The 20,613-nt window shown below is 47.6% G+C and overlaps 1 protein-coding gene and 1 long non-coding RNA gene across 3 annotated transcripts in view; one reads left to right on the top strand and one right to left on the bottom strand.

Moving 5' to 3' along the window:
* The window catches only part of LOC113585712 (adhesion G protein-coupled receptor B1-like), a 23,215-nt gene extending 9,440 nt beyond the window's left edge, over positions 1-13,775 (bottom strand). For both annotated transcript variants that reach the window (XM_035523818.2, XM_035523820.2), the window contains exons 1-17: positions 13,307-13,775; positions 8,332-9,238; positions 7,258-7,407; positions 7,070-7,162; positions 6,256-6,417; positions 5,906-6,070; positions 5,013-5,177; positions 4,677-4,841; positions 4,431-4,532; positions 4,125-4,231; positions 3,819-4,013; positions 3,157-3,225; positions 1,915-2,023; positions 1,657-1,800; positions 1,443-1,518; positions 1,025-1,127; positions 852-895 (exon numbers count right to left, since the gene is read on the bottom strand). In XM_035523818.2, coding sequence (XP_035379711.1) covers positions 852-895; positions 1,025-1,127; positions 1,443-1,518; positions 1,657-1,800; positions 1,915-2,023; positions 3,157-3,225; positions 3,819-4,013; positions 4,125-4,231; positions 4,431-4,532; positions 4,677-4,841; positions 5,013-5,177; positions 5,906-6,070; positions 6,256-6,417; positions 7,070-7,162; positions 7,258-7,407; positions 8,332-9,067 — 2,585 coding nt within the window. In that variant the 5' untranslated portion in view covers positions 9,068-9,238; positions 13,307-13,775. The remainder of the gene's footprint in view (positions 1-851; positions 896-1,024; positions 1,128-1,442; positions 1,519-1,656; positions 1,801-1,914; positions 2,024-3,156; positions 3,226-3,818; positions 4,014-4,124; positions 4,232-4,430; positions 4,533-4,676; positions 4,842-5,012; positions 5,178-5,905; positions 6,071-6,255; positions 6,418-7,069; positions 7,163-7,257; positions 7,408-8,331; positions 9,239-13,306) is intronic.
* The window catches only part of LOC145657557 (uncharacterized), a 26,173-nt gene continuing 14,184 nt past the window's right edge, over positions 8,625-20,613 (top strand). Inside the window, exons 1-2 of the long non-coding RNA XR_014123343.1 lie at positions 8,625-8,734; positions 8,829-8,975. This is a non-coding gene — a long non-coding RNA (uncharacterized LOC145657557). The remainder of the gene's footprint in view (positions 8,735-8,828; positions 8,976-20,613) is intronic.

Raw genomic sequence — 20,613 nt, 5'->3', positions numbered from 1 at the left:
CTCAGACCTTGCAGTCTGTGCCAGTACCACCAGTTTAACTCCAAAAATGACAGGATCAGGGGTCATGCAAAAATCATTTGCATATGCGTAATGTGGTTTAAGTGTTTACTACAAGCAGGCAAAATGCCCTCCATTCTGCTCTCTTGCTCTGTGAGAGATGGTGTGGTTGCCATGGCGCTGTGGGCAGGGAAGATGATGGGGGGGAGTGAATGTCAGGTCACATGACCTGAGGTTCAGATGGAGAAGTAATGGTGGATGTGCCACAGTTTGCCTGTGTGTGTGTATGTGTGTGTGTGTATGTGGTTCTAAGTATGAGTGACTGAGCATGTGTGTGTGTGTGAGTATGTGTAAGCCAACGTGTGTGAGTGCAGATGTGTTTGGACGAGTCTGTATGAGTGTGACTGGTGTGTTTGTGTGTGTGGGAGTGCAAGGATGAGTGTGTATGAGAGTAAGTGTTTGTCCTGTGCGTGTGTGGGGATATATGTGCATATTCTAGAGTGTGTGTTTGTGTGTGTGTGTGTGTGTGCTAGTTCTCCAGGCTGACATGAAAAAAGGATTTCAGCTTTGGATTTAAGTGTAAATATGTAAGTCTATCTAAATACAAATGGACCATCTGCATTTCAGATAGTTGTGGCTTTGTAAACTGGCACACTGATGTTTCTGGTTCAGTAATGGGCATGGGTGCTCACAGCCTCCACAGAAACACATTTCTCTGAGTCTTTGTGCTTTCTTGTCTTAATCCCCCTGCTGTTTCTGTTCAAAACTCAGCAGGACCCTCTCATATGGACCACAGGAAAGAGACACTGTAACTACCCCACACAGAAATGACAAGCCACAAAATCAAGACTTACGTTTCACTCTCATCCCAGGCGATACACGTCTCGTTGATGGTTCCCTGTGAAGAGAGGGCATGAATGCGAGATTAACGTGGGCGCCTTCAACTACTCTAGAAATTTCAGTAAGACTTCTGAGAATCTGTTTCTTTCTTGTACATGCTGGGAGGCTGGTTACCGTGGTTACTTACGTTATGCTGGTGAGGGAACTCGATCTCCACAGGTGCCGACAGGAAACCAGGGTTTGGCTTCACGATTACCGTGACGACTTTAGAATTCAACAGGGTGCTGTTGCTGGGTGACGGAGAGATGGGAAGATTTACCTTAAACTGTCATCTTTTAACATAATTGTAAATGAGGTAGAGGTGTATCTATCATTTCCAAAAAGGCTGTAGTGTGTGTGTGTGTGTGTGTGTGTGTATTTGTGTGTGTCTAATATTGATCTGAGTTGAAGCCACACAGATAGTCTCCGAGGTACTGCGGAGGACACGACAGTGTGTAGACTGATCAAGGGTACTGTGTGTGTGTGTGTGTGTGTGTGTGTGTGTGTGTATGTGTGTGTGTGTATGTGTGTGTGTGTCTGTGTGTGTGTAAGAGAGAGAGAGGTACCTTTGCAGAGAGAGGACAGGGCCCAGGTTTCTGTAGAGGACGATGCCAGTCACAAAGCCTGTGCTCTCTTCTGCATCTGCAAGTAGATTCAGCAAAAACTCACATAATTAAAAATGTAAAATACTGAAAAACATATATTCATACCTACTGTATGCTATGGGCATGCGTGTGTGTGTGTGAGAGAGAGAGAGAGAGAGAGAGAGCGAGAGATTACCAGGCACATCCAGACTCAGGGCGTTGCGGGACACTATGACTTTTTCCTCAGAATTGCGGACCCATTCCATCATTCCCCTCCATCCCTTCATGGGAAATGTCACGTCTGAAGTCATTACTTTGGGACGCTTCTGGATACTCAGCTCTGATAGGACAGCAAGAGGTGGAGTCAGACCAGCCAACCAGAGGACCTGTTATAGGACCCACACAGCACTGGGAGGAAAGAAGCCAGATCTCTGGCAGATGGCGGAAAACTCACCAAAGTTCTCTGTCACTTCATAAATGTCCTGGAAATCTCTCATCTGCTTTCCAATCATGTCAATGAAGTCCTCAATCAAACTAAAGAACTCCTTGATGTTAGCCCCCATCTGAGAGATGGACAGAGCGACAGAGAGAGAAATAACATGAATGTGTCATGTCAGTTTAACAAGTTTAGGAGCACAAACCACCCAGCGACTGACGTAGGAACATATTTTTTGATAAACTTCACACAGGCGGCGCATTCGTTTGAGAAAACCGTCCCACACCAAGACTGCGGTGTAGCGTGGGATGCTGGGATGCTAAAACAGCAGGAGAGACCAGCACTTCCTCGCCTCCATAAATGGTGCGGTGGCTGATTCACTTGTGGCGTGCGTGCGAGGGATTTCGTGCGTCTCTCTGACGCAGACGTGCGTGTGTGTGTAGGCGTGAGGTGTCTGCCACCGTGTCCCACCTTTCTCTGCCAATACAACTCCTGCTCCTGCACGGGCTGCCATGACAACGCACAGGCTGTTGTGTGGGCCGAGTCGCTCCCTCTTTCTCCCTCTTTCTCTTTTTTCTCTGTTTTTCTCTTCAATGGTTTTTCTGCCTTCATTTACCTTGGTGATTCTAATAACACTGAGCTTTTTAGAGCCAGGTGTCGCAACACCCTCGGCCTCTCCACCTGTAGGGGGAGCTGTCTAGAATGAGACAGGGAATGTAGCTTCAGATCTGGTTTCTCTCTCTCTGTAACATATAAGGACTCTTCAGTCCTGATGATAAGACACAGCCGCTAGGACCATGTGCTCTACAAAGAACCTGTAATAGGGCTTGTCACAAGAACACTGATGCATGTGAATCGTGGTCTCAGTGTCCCCATGACATAATGTGTGTGTGTGTGTGTGTGTGTGTGAAAGAGAGAGAGGGGGAGAGAAACAAACCCCATCTCTAAGTATCTTTTGATGCAGACACATTCTGTGGGCCACATGATGGAGCTCCATATGAGCGACCAGACTGAGACGTTAATGAATCACTGTCCTCTTCACATACAACTCGACCAGAATGGCATCTTAATACTGACTAATGGCTGTCCATGTTCAAGTGGGAGAAGCGTGGATAGAGATTACACACAACATTATCCAGGATCACGTCAGCGGGTTCTTCTCTCACTCTACTGACTCACTTCTTCCATTCACTGGACAAATGGGCTGTGCACAGGAACGAGAGTGTTGAAGTGTTGGTGTTGCAGGAGAAACACACTCACCAGCTGTGCCTCTTCCCACTTGTCATGGTATTCATCCTTCAGTAAGTTGCTAATTGTCTGGGCGTAGTTCTAATTGCAGGGGGAGACACAGCAATTCTTAGTTGTAAGGTGTAGGAAATTATGTGATAATGTTGAATGAAGTGCATTACTGATACAAACCAAACCAGCAGTGCAACATGCAGGAGGAAGAAGGCAAGGAGGAGGGTGAGGAGAAGTGAGAGGAGGGTGAGGAGAAGTGAGAGGAGGAGGGTGAGGAGAAGTGAGAGGAGGAGGGTGAGGAGAAGTGAGAGGAGGGTGGGGAGAAGTGAGAGGAGGGTGGGGAGAAGTGAGAGGAGGAGGGTGAGGAGAAGGTAGAGGAGGGTGGGGAGAAGTGAGAGGAGGAGGGTGAGGAGAAGTGAGAGGAGGGTGAGGAGAAGTGAGAGGAGGGTGGGGAGAAGTGAGAGGAGGGTGGGGAGAAGTGGGAGGAGGAGGGTGAGGAGAAGGTAGAGGAGGAGGGTGAGGAGAAGTGAGAGGAGGGTGGGGAGAAGTGGGAGGAGGGTGAGGAGAAGTGAGAGGAGGAGGGTGAGGAGAAGGTAGAGGAGGGTGAGGAAGAGGAAGAGGAGGAGGGTGGGGAGAAGGGAGAGGAGGGTGAGGAAGAGGAAGAGGAGGAGGGTGATGAGTACCTCTACGTCAGCGTTACTGAGGCTGTATCCAGCTCCACGGAACATCTCCGTGGTGTTCCTAAGCACCTCCATGACGACCAGCAGGTCTCCACTGTACTTTGTCCCATCGTCTGAGGTCATCCTCAGCCTGGACAGAACCTCTGACACACCGTTCACCGTCAAGCCTTTCTTGAACTTAGAGAAGAGCTCGCGAGCCTGATGGCAGAAGACAGAACAGGGATGTTTGAAAAGTGATCTACATTTAAAGAAAACCAATATCATCTTTTGTCTCAAGTGTTTTTGGTTCTGCTGGTGGATTACACCTACCAGTGCCTGGATGTCCTGGTACTGTGTAGAAATGCATTTGATGTAGGTTGGGTTTTCCCAGAAGGCCAAGCCCACAGCATCCAGGGTGCATCGCCGAAGGACCAGTCCTGAAGCACAGCAAGTTAGAGGGTTTATGTTGCCCAGGGGCACAAAAGCTAGACCAGTGGGAACACTGAACACTGAAACACTGAACAATGAAACACTGAACACTGGGGTTCAGAATGCATACAAAAACTTGTGTTGCGGATTCTCATTTCTGGGTCTGCAAATGTGACAAAGTCCTTATGACACAACATGTCTCTGTACCTGCAGCATCAGAGGGACAGGAAATAGCCGCGGTGTCTCCAGCTGGAGTTCTCTTCCACACCACGTTGCCATAATTCTCCTCACCACAAATCTCATGTGGTTCTGCAAGGTACAACATTCGACCCAGTTCAGTTGTGTATTGTTAGCAGTAAACAAAATTGTCTGGTTCAAAGCAAACTGGGCAGGACACCAGTTCAAACATGGTTTGTGTATTTTAGTTGTTTTTTATTAGTTTTTTCCTCTTACCAGGGCACCTCTTTTCACTGCAGCGTCTAAGATCAGCTTTGTCCCCAGTGCAGGGGCCTCCACCGAAGAAGGGCCCCTCACACACTCTCTGCCTCTGCTGGCTGCCTCCCCCACACGTCTTACTGCAGCTAGACCAGGAGCTCCAAGAGTGCCACTTCCCGTCCACTAGGGGGCAGTAACAAACATATATAGTAGCTGTACCCACACAAGCCATTGTCCATGTTGATTTAATTCACATCCCCCACCATCACCTAAAGACCTTTAGTAAAACAGCTCAAACACAGTGTGCAGTTTCGGGGAGAACTGAGCTCACAGGTGAGGTCACAGGGGTCATACCTGGGCAGTCCTTCAGGAAGCAGTTGCTGGTCTCGCGCCAGTCGCCCCGACACTCAGAGCCTCCGTACGATGGGCCGTTGCACTCGCGTGTGCGCTGCCTTGTCCCATTGGAGCAGGAGGCTGAGCAAGCGGTCCAGGCTGACCAATCGTTCCAGGAGCCATCGACTGTGGGGACAGGAAGTGTCAGCTTCACAGCCAATCACAATATTGTTGTCCTGTGCAACCTGTGCTAACCACATTAATGAATGGGGAACTGAGTGCATGTGTGGTCAATCAGGAAAGAGATAGAGAGAGAGAGAGAGATTGTGTGTGTGTGTGTGTGTGTGTGTGTGTGTGTGTGTGTGTGTGTGTGTGTGTGTGTGTGTGTGTGTGTGTGAGGCTGCTTCCTAAACTTTACCTCATCAGATGGACCCTTCAGTGTAAACACCCGAGAGAGAGACCTTTATTAACCCTTTATTAACCCTTTATTCAACTCTAATTAACCCTTAATTAACCTTTTATCATCCCTTTGCCAATTCCTGGCTTTTGGCACATAGTAGTGTAGCACCTCACTCTTAAATGCTTTTCCCAATGTCTTTTGTCCTTTTGTGGAGTAAACAGGAGATGTCAGCTAAATGCTCAACTCTAACACATAATAGCCATATAGGTTTTAGGCTTTGATATAATAATGTGCAGTGTCTAAATAATCTCAATTCACCTACACACACACACGCTGCTGTTTTACATAGTACAGCAATACCCAGACTGTGGAAAACATTGCCATCTAGTGTAAAACTGCATATGACTGTTGACGTCATACCAAAAAAAACATTCTGGATTCTGGGATGTGACTTACTACACACATTATTGAAAACAGACAGACAGACAGACAGACAGATGGCAGACACACTGACCAGGGCACACAGCGATGTTGCAGAACTTGGTCTGTGTGCTGGGCCCAACGCAGGGTTCCCCTCCATTATTGGGTGGCTTGCAGACACGGACGCGGTCACGGTAACCACGGCCACACGTGGATGAACACAAACTCCACGGGGCCCACTCATCCCAGGCACCATTCACTAGAGAAAGAGTGAGTGAGAGAGAGAGGGGGGGGGGGGGAGACTTGAATTATATTAACACTGTGTAGATAGTGTTAGGATTACAGGGGTCACCAGATGTAAGTGTGTGTGTGTGTGTGTGTGTGTGTGTGTGTGTGTGTGTGTGTGTGTGTGTATGTGTATGTGTAAGTGCATGTGTGTTTTACCTGGGCAGACAATCGAACTGTTGCAGGGCCTGTTCTCTCTTAAAGGACCAGTGCACAGGGTATTGTGAGCAGATGTCATGCAGTTACGTGTGCGGCTCTGCCATCCCTCCCCACAGCTGACAGAGCAGGCGCTCCACAGAGACCACTGGTCCTGAAATGCATCTGTGTGAGAGAGAGAGCGAGAGAGAGAGAGATCAGGAACAGTGAACAGAGTCCTTGGCAAACATACTACTTGCTCATTTAATTTGAAGAAAATAAATGATGAAGTAGCAACTTATTGATAGTTTGTTTGTGTTGTGAGGTGATGTTTACAGTACATTAGTGATAATGTTTGTTTATGTTGTGAGGTGATGTTACGGTACATTAGTGATAATGTTTGTTTATGTTGTGAGGTGATGTTTACGGTACATTAGTGATAATGTTTGTTTGTGTTGTGAGGTGATGTTTACGGTACATTAGTGATAATGTTTGTTTGTGTTGTGAGGTGATGTTTACAGTACATTAGTGATAATGTTTGTTTGTGTTGTGAGGTGATGTTTATGGTACATTAGTGATAATGTTTGTTTATGTTGTGAGGTGATGTTTACGGTACATTAGTGATAATGTTTGTGTTGTGAGGTGATGTTTACAGTACATTAGTGATAATGTTTGTTCGTGTTGTGAGGTGATGTTTATGGTACATTAGTGATCATGTTTGTTTGTGTTGTGAGGTGATGTTTACGGTACATTAGTGATAATGTTTGTTTGTGTTGTGAGGTGATATTTACGGTACATTAGTGATAATGTTTGTGTTGTGAGGTGATGTTTACGGTACCTGGAGCCGGGTTGGCCGGGTTACTCTCTTCACCGTTGTCTCTCCTCAGGCCAATGATGGATCGTAGAGCCTGACTACGCTGGCGCACTTTACCTGCTCAGGTAAACACGTGCATTGTCACTGATAACCTGTTGATTCACTTCATTCATTAATACGATATTATGTGTTTGATGGACAGTCATGCTCACCAATGCAGGGCTGGGGATTACAAGCCCGCCCCTCCTCTACCACGCCCTCACAGACGCCGTCGTCAGGTTGACATGCCCTACTGCGGACCTGGACTCCACCCCCACACTCGTTACTGCACTCAGACCAGCGGCCCCAGCCAGACCAACCCTCTGCAGGGGAAGTAAATAAATACTCATTTTAGTGGTACCTTTTAGGTATGTTTGGATCAAAAAATATTTAAAATGAAAGAATAAGCTGTCAGAGACAAAAGCTTCTTTCTGTTCTCTAAGTTGTATATGCTGATTCCACTGAGATTGGCGCGAGGGAACTTATGTTTTACAACACTGCCACCTGGTGACGAATATTATGAACTACATCCAGTCAGACTATTCCGCGTCTTTCAGCGCTGCACTACAGGGGATTTGTTTTTTTTTCCGTGACTGACATTGCACTGGTATACCTAAAAAAAAGCCCTTAGTGTCTTATGATGAATTCAGTGCAGCAGTCAATAACGCTGAATGGCACTGTCATTACAGCAGGGAAGCGCGACAACTCTGAAACATTTAAGAAAGTTAAGAAAACAAATCTTCTCTGGAACAGAAAGAGGCTTTGAGCACAAAATGCCAGCGCGCTGCATGACGAAACATCTCGAAAAAGCCTCCAATGCCCACGGCTGCGACTGAGCGCGTTTCCGTGGGGCACCGGAGTGTTGCCACAGCAACCGCAAGTGCGGTGCATCGATTGGCCGCTTCCCGCTGACTGCAGCGGCATTGTGCGACCGTGGCGCCGGAACACTGCCTCCCGCCTCGCCTCGCCTAACCAAGCGCACGTTGACTCGGCCCGACGGGCGGACTCAGCAGAACTGCAACCCCCGAGGGTTTGTGTGTCTGTAAGAGAAGGCGGGTGGGGGAGGGTCTCAGCCTTTATTGCACCTAGCTGATCCTAAACAAGTTGTTTATAGCCTGAGGGGCTAGCAGGGGCTGCAGTTCCCAGGCCAGACTCTAGGGTGGCCAGATCGTTTAGAAAGACTAGAAGTATTAGATCTTAGAGGAAAGGAGAAACAAACACACACACACACACATACATACACTTACTCATGATCTCAGCATCACGGCTGATGTCTCTAATGTTGGGCGTGCACTTGTCCACGTAGACTCCGCCCCTATAGCAGCCTCCCGTCCTCCTCCTGGGTGGCTCCCAGCACTGGCAGGGCGTAGCCATGATACCGCAGGGGTTGCCATGGGTACTGGTTGCCAGGCATTCCGCCAGCCACTTACACAGCATCTCACAGGCGGGCACGCTGGGGTTCCTCTTCCCCACCACCAGGAACTCGGCGCCGAACTGACTGCCCTCGTCATCGCTGCCTTCCTCTTCATGGGCGAGCTGCATGGGCACCACCTTCCTCAGCTGGAGGAACTGCTTGCTGGACTCCAGGTAGGCCACAGAAGAGGAGGCGTCGCACAGCCGCACCACCTCGTCAAAGCTCTCCATGCCCAGGTAGGTGCGGGACGTCTCCAGGAACGAGTCAAACTGGAAGGTCTTGATCTGGCGCGGTGTGCAGGATTCAGTTGGCTTGGTGATCTTCATGTAGACGGTGTAGCGGCGAGGGTCCGGGTTCTGCAGGGTCCAGGAGCAGGGAGCAGAGGGCAGAGCCACCTTGGAGGAGAAGACGCCAAAGAAACGACTCTGCTCCAGGGAGGCGCAGGTGGCAGAAGCCGGGCCGGAGGGCGTGGCAGAGGTCAGACTCAGCAGAACACACAAGGCCAGAGAGAGGCCAGCCAATGAGAGAGGCTGCCACTCCATCTTCTCTGTGCTCGAGGGCGCACACATACACGTTGGTCTAGACTCCTGTAGCTCTCTCTCCCACCGTCACGGCTGCTTGAGGGATTTAGTTGGTTGCTTTATCTTTAGGTTGTTTTTTTTGTTGTTGTTTGCTTGATGTTTGGATGGAGGGTTGAAGACTTCACTAAAATAATGGGGCCATGTTTATCTGTAGTAGATCTGTACAACACAACACAACACAAACAGCAGAAGCTACATTAGAGAGTTCGGTGTCAGGTCATTCGACTCATTGTGCATCAATTAGAACTCGTCTGTGACTGGAACTCCGTGTTATCACAGCTCTGACAGCCTGTCCTCCCCTGTCACAACACACACGTCACCTGCTGAGGACCTTCAGATCATCGTTAGTGCATGTGCTTGTACATGTGCTCGTTATCAACGCGGACGCTTTCAAATTACAGGAGCTAAAACACAGTTTGTCTTTAATCACAGCGCAACTTGCCATGAGCTTTCTCCCGCTCCCATTGCTCGGTCTCCTCACACTCCGCTGCACCTTCCCACACACTCACACGCAGTGCTGCTGATTACGTCAAACTGACGTCCGAGAAGATTCCACAGACGCCCACCACAGGCCTGCGTCGCCTGGAGACTACAATCTCAGGCCGTGCAGTTTTAAGAAACCCAGCGGGGAACTCTCGCTCTGTCCTCAGATCAAGATGACAACAGGGAAAAAAAAAAGTCTTGCTTCAAATTTGCAAGAGCATGAAGTGTCTGGTCTGGGTAAGCAGTCTTAGCAGGAGCTGAACAATCCAGACCAGAAGATGTGGCGTGTTCAACAGCACAGCGATAAAAGCTCAACATTCTGGTTGCAAATGCACGCACTACCTCCATGACTAACACAGAAAGACTTTTATAAAGGATGAGTCCTGAAAGTAATAAAGAAGTTAAAATGAACAGGGTGTTCTGGAACATTCTTCTGGAACATTTTTGATGTTGTACAAGTTGTTGTCAGCAAGGCAGAGCCCTGAGAACCAGCCCAGAACTGCATGGGGCAGAAGGAGAGAGAAACAGATGCAGGCCCAAGAGAGGACGTTGGAGCAGCTGTGATCATTTCTTTTTCCTCCCGTCTGGTTAGTGGCTGGGAGGGGATGCTGACCTATCACTCCAAACACAGTTCTAACGGGTTTGTCTCCCACCTGTAACTAGCACACACTCTCTGTGAGTAGCACACACGCTCTGCTGAATCTCACACAACGGAAATCATTAGGAGAAAATTGAGAGTTCTGAAGGTCTCGTTCTCTGACTCCTTCCTTCCTCTCTCTCTCTCTCTCTCTCTCTCTCTCTCTCTCTCCCCCTCTCTCTACCCCTCTCCCTCTCAATTTCCCTCCCTTCTCTCTCTCCTTACTGAAAAGCAGACTGAAATTAGCCACTTCATCGGTAGTTATGGAAACAGCTGATTTATTTCATGAGTTGAAGAGCGAGGGAGAGAGAGAAAAGAAAGCAGCAGCACAACGGAGATAAAAAGAGTAGAGAGGGAAGCGGGACTGAGATGCCGGATGCTGGGTGATCATTTATGCTGGTCTGCTTCTGTTTGAGTGCTGCTCGCGCAGCTTCAGGCTGGTTATTGGCCTTGGCTGTTGCCTGGACTGGGTGCTGGATTGGTTACTGGAGTCCTCTCCTAGCTCTCGAACCCGGTGCTGGACTGGGTGCTGGACTGGTTACTGGACTGGTTACTGGAGTCCCCTCCTAGCTTTCTAACCCGGTGCTGGACTAGGTGCTGGACTGGGTGGTAGACTGGGTGCTGGACTGGTTACTGGAGTCCTCTCCTAGCTCTCGAACCCGGTGCTGGACTGGGTGCTGGACTGGTTACTGGACTGGTTACTGGAGTCCCCTCCTAGCTTTCTAACCCGGTGCTGGACTAGGTGCTGGACTGGGTGGTAGACTGGGTGCTGGACTGGTTACTGGAGTCCCCTCCTAGCTCTCTAACCCGGTGCTGGACTGGGTGCTGGACTGGGTGCTGGACTGGTTATTGGAGTCCCCTCCTAGCTCTCTAACCCGGTGCTGGACTGGGTGCTGGTCTGGGGTGCACGTGCAGCTTCTCAGTCTTAGGGCCAGCCTCAGAGCAGCTGCAGTATTGTACCAGGCGTGGGAGAGAGCACAGCCTGGCAAGCCACACACACACACACACACACACACACACACACACTGACCACTTTTTCTGATTCACATGGAGAAGAAGAAAACAATTTAGCCGTTGTCATGGGAACCAAAGAACTCGCCGTGTGTTGCTAAACCTCGAGTTTCATTTTAATAACTATCAACATGTTTAATGACTGATTAGGCCATAACATGCTTCAGGAAATTATTACAAACTGCTGATCATATATCGGTGATTATATGCCACCTGGATCATGGTGAAATGTTTTTTCTGTTTGAGGTTTTTCTCTTGCAGTGTGAGTCTGAAAGGTTTTTCTGATCTGGGGTCAGTATTTGTGGAGAAGTAAAGTCAAGGCAGCAGTCCCTACAGTCCCCTTAGTACTGACTCCAGAATAGGCTGGAGGCATATAGTAACAGCATCTGTGTGGTTACCTCCAGCTTAGAGAGAAATGGCTGCTTCACTCTGTACTCTACACCTCTTGTGTGTGTGTATGTGTGTGTGTGTGTGTTTGTGTGTGTGTGTGTGTGTGTGTGTGTGTGTGTGTTTGTCTCCCTCAGTTGCTAGTTCAGATTAGCATGCCATGTGACTGTTCACACACGTGTACACATGCACACACAAACACACACACACACAAGCAAACAAGCATACACACTCGGTTAATGTTTGGCATGTGTGTGTGTGTGTGTGTGTGTGTAAGTAAGTAAGTAAGTAAGTAAGTAAGTAATGTGTGGAAAGTCTGCTGTGAGTCGTTTGGAGTCATGATTGTCCTAAGACTAATGAATTCCAGTTAAAAACGTTCAGACGTGCGCAAACACTTACGCCGACAGCCAGACACTGTCGCCCCGCGCAAACGCACACGACAGCGAGTTCACATCGGCACGGACACACGTGTACATGCAAAAAGTCGCGTGAGACTTTCTATTTGCAAAGAGAGGGAGTTTTCAGTGAATCACACTAGTGGTTTTTAGAGAATAACCCCCGACAGGAAGTCAGAAACATGTCTAGCTACATCACTTTTTCGTTTTTCTGCTTAAACCTCCCTTTTGTTCGTTAATTCATTCTGGTTATTGAACAAGCACGAAAACACGAGGTGTTTACGCAGGAATCTATGTGTACTCTGTGTATCCAGCTCTCGGGACGTCTTAATTAAGAAGCCGAATACGCATGTATGGAAGGTTTATACACGTCGAACGCGCCCGAGAGCAGCCGTAAGAGCTGCGCGAGGCAGGCATTACCAGTCGAACCCAGAGGCACGAGCGAAATTACCAGTGCGCAACCAACTGTCACGTTTTACCAACAGAGGCTGAAGTCTGCTGTAAAGTAACCCATTGTTACCTGTTCAAAATAAGCTTTACGGAACCTCAGGGCAACGCTCTCTTTTCAATAATGTCAAATCTCCCTTCCAGCAGAACCTGCGCGCTGAAAGAGATATTAAAAAGAAACACATGCAGAATTCCTAAAATGTTTCATTTTTTAAAGGAAATTCAGCACTGCATTTAGATACTCTTGCAGGCTACGTTGAATTGCATTGCACACATAATTGATCGCTATAAACAGAATTTGTTAGGAAACGCTTTTCTCCTTCAATTATTGCACTTAAATGCACATTTAAATGAACGGAGGCAAGCTGATGTCTTAAATGCAAATGTTTCGTAAGAGTAAAACTCCATTGCAAGACGATGCGTTCGTTTAATGGCCAGAAAAACTGCGCTCCTCTTATGTTGCAGTCGGCTTATTATATAGAAAAACGAAAAGCGTAATAATCACTGTTTCAGGACCAAGGGGAACGGCACGAGCGAACTGGTACCGTGGACAGCGGCGTACTGGCAGCGTGCGAATGATGCGCACGTGGAAGCGTGGCGCAGGAAGCTTGCAGTTCTCCTAGAGCTTCGCCACTTTAGAGCACGCGTCTTTCGTGCAATGCTACGAGCTGAAACGCTGTTGTTGCATCAGAAATGGTCTGAGTGTTGACAACTAACCGACTATGCAGCCGCAATAACTTTCCAGAAGGTGCTCATTGCGAAGTGAACATTGGTTTTCACCCAGTGATCACAAACGAGTCAATAATACACACATTTGCATACACAAAACGACGTGAACATACGAAACGAACATGTTAGACGAGTTACCTTTAAATATGTCTGTATCTATGAAAGGTGCTCTCCATCCACACGTCTCAGCGAGAGGAAACCTTCTCTGATTCTCTTACGCGACCGGCGTCTTCAAGCTGTCCTCTTGCCGAAGGTGCGTGGCCAAACTTGGGCGCAGAGAAAACTGGAGAAGGTGGTCGAGACAAGAGTCCACAACCGGTGTTATTCTTCAGACCGATTCCAAGTTTCAGTGCAGTCCACTTCCACAAGCAAAACGGAAATAAAGCGACTCTGACCAAACTCCAAAGAGTTTACTACCAACTTTTCTTTGCAGCTATTCCCAGTGACACTGGCTATAGCGAAGGGCCGAATTCGCGGTCTCAGAGCTCCAGCAAACTCAAAGGAAGGTTTCTTTCTCCCAGACGTTCGTTGAACAGCTCCTGTCTTAGTTGGTACTTTTACTCCCGGCTTCGGAGTCTTCTTGCTTGTGGTCTTTGCACTGCAAGTGGGTTCAGTCTCAGTGTGTCTCGTGGCCTCCTCTCGAACACATATATCCTACCCCGCCCCCCCTGCGCGAGTCGGAGTCTTTGCGTGGATCGCACTCAGAAATGAATGAGACAGCGCGAAGAGGGAGGGAGCGCGGGGGAGAGGCGCGCGAGTGTGTGTAAGAGAGGGAGCGAGAGAGAGCGAGAGAGAGAGAAGGGGGGGGCGCAGTAGAAAGACGATGTAAGCGCTGAACTACGCACAGATGAACGCAGGAGCAGGGAACCGGAAAGAAGACATCACTGCTCACTCTCCCGCTCTGCGGCGAACTGTCGTTGTTATGTGACAGTTATGCGCGCAGCAACCTGCCAGGATCACCTCACCTACTGACCGTAGTTTATGTGCTTAATTACAATATAAAGGATTTCTTCCTTTAACATGAGTTTGTTTTATCTTGCTAATGTGTAAAAAATTCATAAACAAAACAAGTCAAAAATATAAAGCATAATGATGCAAGTTTACTATTCACGCGACACGTTAGGGAGATGTGGGATGCCTTATGGGAATGACGTAATTTTGCCGTGAGGAACTTTGCAAATCGTTGACAAACTTCTCTTTATTGAAAATAAGAGCTCACGCGAGTGTTAGGTCTTGCACGTGGCCAACAAAAAGGCTTCAAACGTTTGCTCGTTTTCTAACTTTACCCAAAGACGATATTACAACGCAGCATGCTGCAAGGTTCCAGAAAGCAAGGGAGCGCGTGCTGACAGGCAATAGCGCACTCTGTGAAGAACGCGGGAGTCGTGGGAGGCTCTGGGTGCGCGTCGGGTGCGTGCTTCTAGCGAGGAGAACCGAGGGAGCACCGAGCGTGGGTGGAGGAGTCGGCCGCTCTGCTGGCAGAACTACCCACCTCGAGAGCTCGTGTCGGGTAGGAGACACGCGACTCAGAATTCGAACAACATTAGTCAGCGTTACATAAAGATCTTGTGTTTTCAATCTGCGCGGTGACTGCATATTATTTACAAATACCAAACCCGCAGGTTTCCCTGCTGGTTCTCGTCACCAGGTAGGGCGGCGAAACGGTAGTAAGAGGGAAAGTTGTATCTTTGCGGTAAGGACAGCGAGGGGTCTCGGAACTCGTGCAGGAAACACACCAGGGAAACACACACATGACACCGCACTGACCGACAGACGATTGTAGAGCAGTTAAGCGCGAGAGCGCTCACATGCTTCTACTCTCTTTGTGTAACTTCCAAGTCCAAGAATAAAGTATGATTAATACGTTTGTACCGCTGCGTTATTCATCATTAGCGGAAGCACTCTCTCCCTGGCGCAGGTATAACATCTGTTAACTCCCATCTATTCGTCCAGATAACGTGGAATCTCTCTCTCTCTCTCTCTCTCTCTCTCTCTCTCTCTCTCTCTCTCTCTGCATATCTGTCTCAGGAATGATTCATTAAATTACAGCTGATGGGAGGGCAGATACCCACTGCATACTTACAGCACATCATAACACCAGAAGGCCATAAATTAAATGTCAATTTTCTCTCTCTCTCTCTCTCTCTCTCTCTCTCTCTCTCTCTCTCTCTCTCTCTGTCTGTCAGAGTTAAACTACACTAGTACAATAAATGAACAAATGACATGTTGACAGCCTAACAAATTGCATCACCAAACAATAATAATGACAAGACCTCGTGTTTACAGAAGGAACCTTCCAGCTGTGGGTAGTATTAGTGAAGCCTGTCTGTGCTGAGAAGGTTCCAGGAGGAGGAGAGCGAGGTCACTCGGAGATGATATGTAGTATAATTACAGTATCTCCATCACCACAACACCTCGTAAACACCTTACGCATGCGCACATTAGATGCCTTGAAACAGAAGATTTTAATAACATTCCATTGCAATTTAGGGAAGTATTTTTTCTAATATGTCAATCATTTTCATACAGAGAATTAAATAATTGTGGAATGACAGTGAGATTTCCAATGCTGTGTTTAACCAATCAGAGAACTGGACAAATTTGTATTGAAACTACAGAAAACAGATATATCAGATATATCTAAACTCTACATGCTGAGTGCCTTGGGAATGAACCGTTTTTAAGTGTTTTTTTATTTGTATTATTTAGAAATCATAGCACACATACACAAACACACACACGTGACCCGCCCCCCCCCCCCCCCCCCCCCCCCCACACACACACATAGTCAATACCTGGAAATATTATTTATTTCCAGGCTAGGTTACATGTACAATGATTGGTCCCATAGGAGTGTTAATGATTCTGTATTATTTACATACATCCTTTTATTCATTTTCATTCAGAAATATCAGATCAGCCACTTGCTCAAGGCAAACAAAAATCACACTGAACACGAAGTATTTACAAGCTATGAGAGATGAGTGGTGATCAGTTGTTTTATAAGACAGGTGTGATATGGGTAAAATGGACCATGTGAGGGTCAATTCCTGTTTGCTTTACCCTTTACCAGCTCTCAGTGGTCTCTGGCCTGCCTCGGTCCCTTTCTCATGTTATGACAAGATTTAGCCTCTAGAGGGCACTATTGTGCCCAGACGGTACAAAGAAGGAAAGCACCTCCTTTAAGAAGGACCAAAACCTTCACAGAGCCCTCACGGTCTTGTAGAGTTTAAAACAGTTCTAGATTTCTTAAGAAAGGAAGAAATATGTTTAACATCAACTTAATAGTTAAAAATCTAAAAATATAATTTAAATGAAAACACGTTATTTTTGTTTTGAACTTGTATAATGTGACTTTGTTAGATGATGTGTTTCATAGGGTACCACTGTGGACATTGCTTCAGAATGGCCGTTTAGTGTGTGTGTGTTTGTGTGTGTGTGCGCGTGTGCACGTGTGTGTGGGACAGTGGTTTGATCGAGCTTAGGGCACTGCACAGCTGCAGATCTGTGTCAGAGTGTGAAACAGAAGCAGGTTGTCTGGACCGGCCTTGCCCACAAAATAGTTTAAAATCAGACACCTGCAGAATGTGCAGGTGGTCACATGAACTGGGGAGCGGAGGTGCACTCCACACACTCTGGGTCTGTCCTCTCATGCAGCGTGTTGAGTTTGACCAGGGTCAAAGGAAACCTGTCTGACTTTGGTCAGAAGAAGCTTTTTAGATTAGAGAACTAAAGCCTTCAGCGGGGCAGGTTCCCATGGCCGGATCAGTGGTCAAGAGTGGGGCAAGGTCTGAGAAAAATGAACATACTGTTTGTTCTAAACAAGAAACCTGTATTGAAAAGATACATGGAGGACAAAAATACTCTGACTGAGAGAGAAACAGACACACAGAGAGAGAGAGAGAAACAGGGAGAGAGAGAGATAAATACAGAAAGATGAGTGTAGGATAATGTGACTCAGTCAATGGAGAAGCAAGTTCCAAGATAGTGTATATATAAATATAAATGTGTGTGTGAAGGACCACTGTCCAAAACATCCTGTTTTTCTGGAAACTTTGTGTACCTCACTACAGTTTGGCATATCTCTATCTATCTATCTATCTATCTATCTATCTATCTATCTATCTATCTATCTATCTATCTATCTATCTATCTATCTATCTATCTATCTATCTATCTATCTATCTATCTATCTATCTATCTATCTATCTATCTATCTATCTATCTATCTATCTATCTATCTATCTCTTCCTTTCTGTCACTATTCTGTCTCTTATTCTCTTGGATTCTCTCTCTTTCTCTCTGTCAAGTTCTCTCCATATTTGTGGAGACAGAGAGAAAGAGAGAGAGAGAATGGTGGCTGAGAAAGAAAGGAAGAGAGGGTTAGTAGAGGAGTAGCCCTGGACATCCACGCAGCCCACTCCCTGCAGCCCACGGCGGGCTGACAGCTCTGGGTGGAGAGCTCCCTCTCCCTGGTGTCTTACTGTGGAGGAAGCACAGTGCCGCTGTCCTGACAAGCACTACAGCAGGAGGCGTGCATGCTGAAGCTGGGCCCACTAAAAATACATCCAGGCTGAGCGGGACACAGTAGGCAGCGCTGTGTGGGCCCGCCTACAGTCACCTGACCTTCCCCAGTTACTGCCTGGCAACCCAAAACCCCTGGCAGCAGTTTCACACACGGGTTGGAAACACGTTTGAGCTGCCTGCAAAAAATGTTTAATGTGGTGGTTTGAGTTTTTAGTGAAGTGTGTTAAGGCTGTGCTTAAAACCTTTCTCAGCTCTTAGCTCATGCGTGACCCCTGTACAGAATCTTTAAATGTCAAACAGAAAGATTAACAGTAATGGTGAAAGTCCTGTTGTGAACCCACCTCAGTAAGTGAAATACTGCAATAACATCTGAAACTAGAAATGTTCACGTGCGGAATCTGAGCGTCTTCTGACAGCAGCGTGTGTGATGTTGGGGCAGGACGAGGGGAAGCCAGTGGAAACAAGACACTCTTGATTGCAGTGATTGTGCTGAACATTACTGAGACGTAACTACTAAAGAAAGAGAAAAGGTCAGGCAACAAACCACAATCACGGACAGCCGTGCAGCTCCTCACCCTGGAGTACTCCTGTGAGGAGAGTGAAGGAGAATAGGTCTTAACCAAAGGTCCATCCCTCACTAGCACGTAACATGCACAGCACACAGGAAGATGTGTGCTGTAGAAACGCTTTCTTAAGTGAATGTGCCCAAATCAGAAAACAGAAATAGATGTGTTCGTCCCCACAGTGCTGTCCTCCACAGTGCTGTCCCCTACAGTGCTGTCCCCCACAGCGCTGTCCTCCACAGTGCTGTCCCGTACAGTGCTGTCTCCCACAGTGCTGTCCCCCACAGTGCTGTCCCCTACAGTGCTGTCCTCCACAGCCCTGTCCCCTACAGTGCTGTCCCCCACAGCCCTGTCCTCCACAGTGCTGTCCTCCACAGTGCTGTCCCCTACAGTGCTGTCCCCTACAGTGCTGTCCCCCACAGCCCTGTCCTCCACAGTGCTGTCCCCTACAGTGCTGTCCCCTACAGCGCTGTCCCCCACAGTGCTGTCCCCTACAGTGCTGTCCCCCACAGCCCTGTCCTCCACAGTGCTGTCCCCTACAGTGCTGTCCTCCACAGTGCTGTCCCCCACAGTGCTGTTCTCCACAGCGCTGTCCCCTACAGTGCTGTCCCCCACAGCCCTGTCCCCTACAGTGCTGTCCCCCACAGCCCTGTCCCCTACAGTGCTGTCCCCCACAGTGCTGTTCTCCACAGCCCTGTCCCCTACAGTGCTGTCCCCCACAGCCCTGTCCTCCACAGTGCTGTCCCCTACAGTGCTGTCCCCCACAGTGCTGTTCTCCACAGCGCTGTCCCCTACAGTGCTGTCCCCTACAGCACTGTCCCCTACAGCGCTGTCCCCTACAGTGCTGTCCCCTACAGCGCTGTCCCCCACAGTGCTGTCCCCTACAGTGCTGTCCCCCACAGTGCTGTCCCCTACAGTGCTGATCCGCAGTAAAACTCAACGTTGTTCATTAGGACTAAAATAACGGCTCGATTCACACACACCTCTGAGTTATCCGGTGGAACTGTAGGCTTACCACAGCTTCAGGATTCTGTCTTTAGACTTTGTGTGTAGAACGTGTGTGGTAGGCAAAGAGAGATGATGGGGTGGTGTGTCTCTTCTGCTGACAAACAACTCGACTAGATTAACGATACATTGTAACACTACAATAAAGTAAAGCAATCTAGTAAAGCACTGAATTGGCTCATAGTTCACTGTTACAGACACAGACACACACACACACACACACACACACACACACACACGCATGCATGCACAGACACACAGACTCTCTCATTATGTTCATAGTGTCTGTGTTATCGTGTGAACACACAGCGATGAGATTGGTCTCCTTTATGATGATGCTGGAACATTACCAAAGCCTCTCACTCACTCACACACACATACACATACACACACCCTCATACACACACACACAGTCCACTCAAATATTAATGAAAGTTCTGCACCAAAATAAGATTCATATAAATGTGCATTAAATGTTTATATAAATGTGTATTAATGTGCACACACATGCACATACACACGTAAACATGCACACACACACACACACACACAGTATATATATATATATATATATATATATATATATATATATATATATATATATATATATATATATATATATATATATATATATATATATATGAATGTGTAGATGTGTATATGACACTAAATGCAAAGTGACTCAGATTCATGTTTTTACACTCAGGCCCCAAACACACCCCACACCCCACACACACCCCTCACGCTCCCCAAGTCAGACACAAGTGGAAAATAGAGAGAGTGGAACAGGAGTAAACCAGTCCTGGGCTTCCACATGTCCTGCATGTCCTGTGTTCTGTACGTCCTGTATTCCACACGTCCTGTCTTCCTTACATCTTACGTCTTCTTGCTTCCTTCTCTCTTCCTGCGTTTCATCTGTAAGAGGAGATATTGGTCACATTTTTTTAAGGGTATTAGAACCATTACACACACACACACACACACATGCACAAATGGACACACACACTTTGCATTTTTGGATGTGCAAAGACAGGCAGACTCTCTCTTTCTCTCACACATGCACACACACATAGCAGTATATCCACACATACACATATATGTGTGCAGATACAGGGAGAGAAAAAGAGAGGATGAGGGAGAGGAGTGAGAGAAAGACAGAACAGAGAGAAAGAAATAGAGAAAGGAAGAGCAGAAGAGAGGCAGCGAGCGAGGGAGGGTGCTGTGTGTTCACTCTTCGAGCTTGTTAGGGGTTCGGCTGTGGACTTCCTGCCAGTCCAAATATGGTCAAGCAGTGATGAGGTGTGCAGAGATGAGTCAGCGCAGCTCTCCTTCACACTCTCACCTTACGTC

Source organism: Electrophorus electricus, chromosome 4 (genome assembly GCF_041902795.1).
Source record: "Electrophorus electricus isolate QZ-2024a chromosome 4, ASM4190279v1, whole genome shotgun sequence".
Lineage (NCBI taxonomy): Eukaryota > Metazoa > Chordata > Actinopteri > Gymnotiformes > Gymnotidae > Electrophorus > Electrophorus electricus.
Note: the sequence above shows the minus strand (reverse complement) of the source record. Positions and strands in the feature narration are given on the sequence as shown.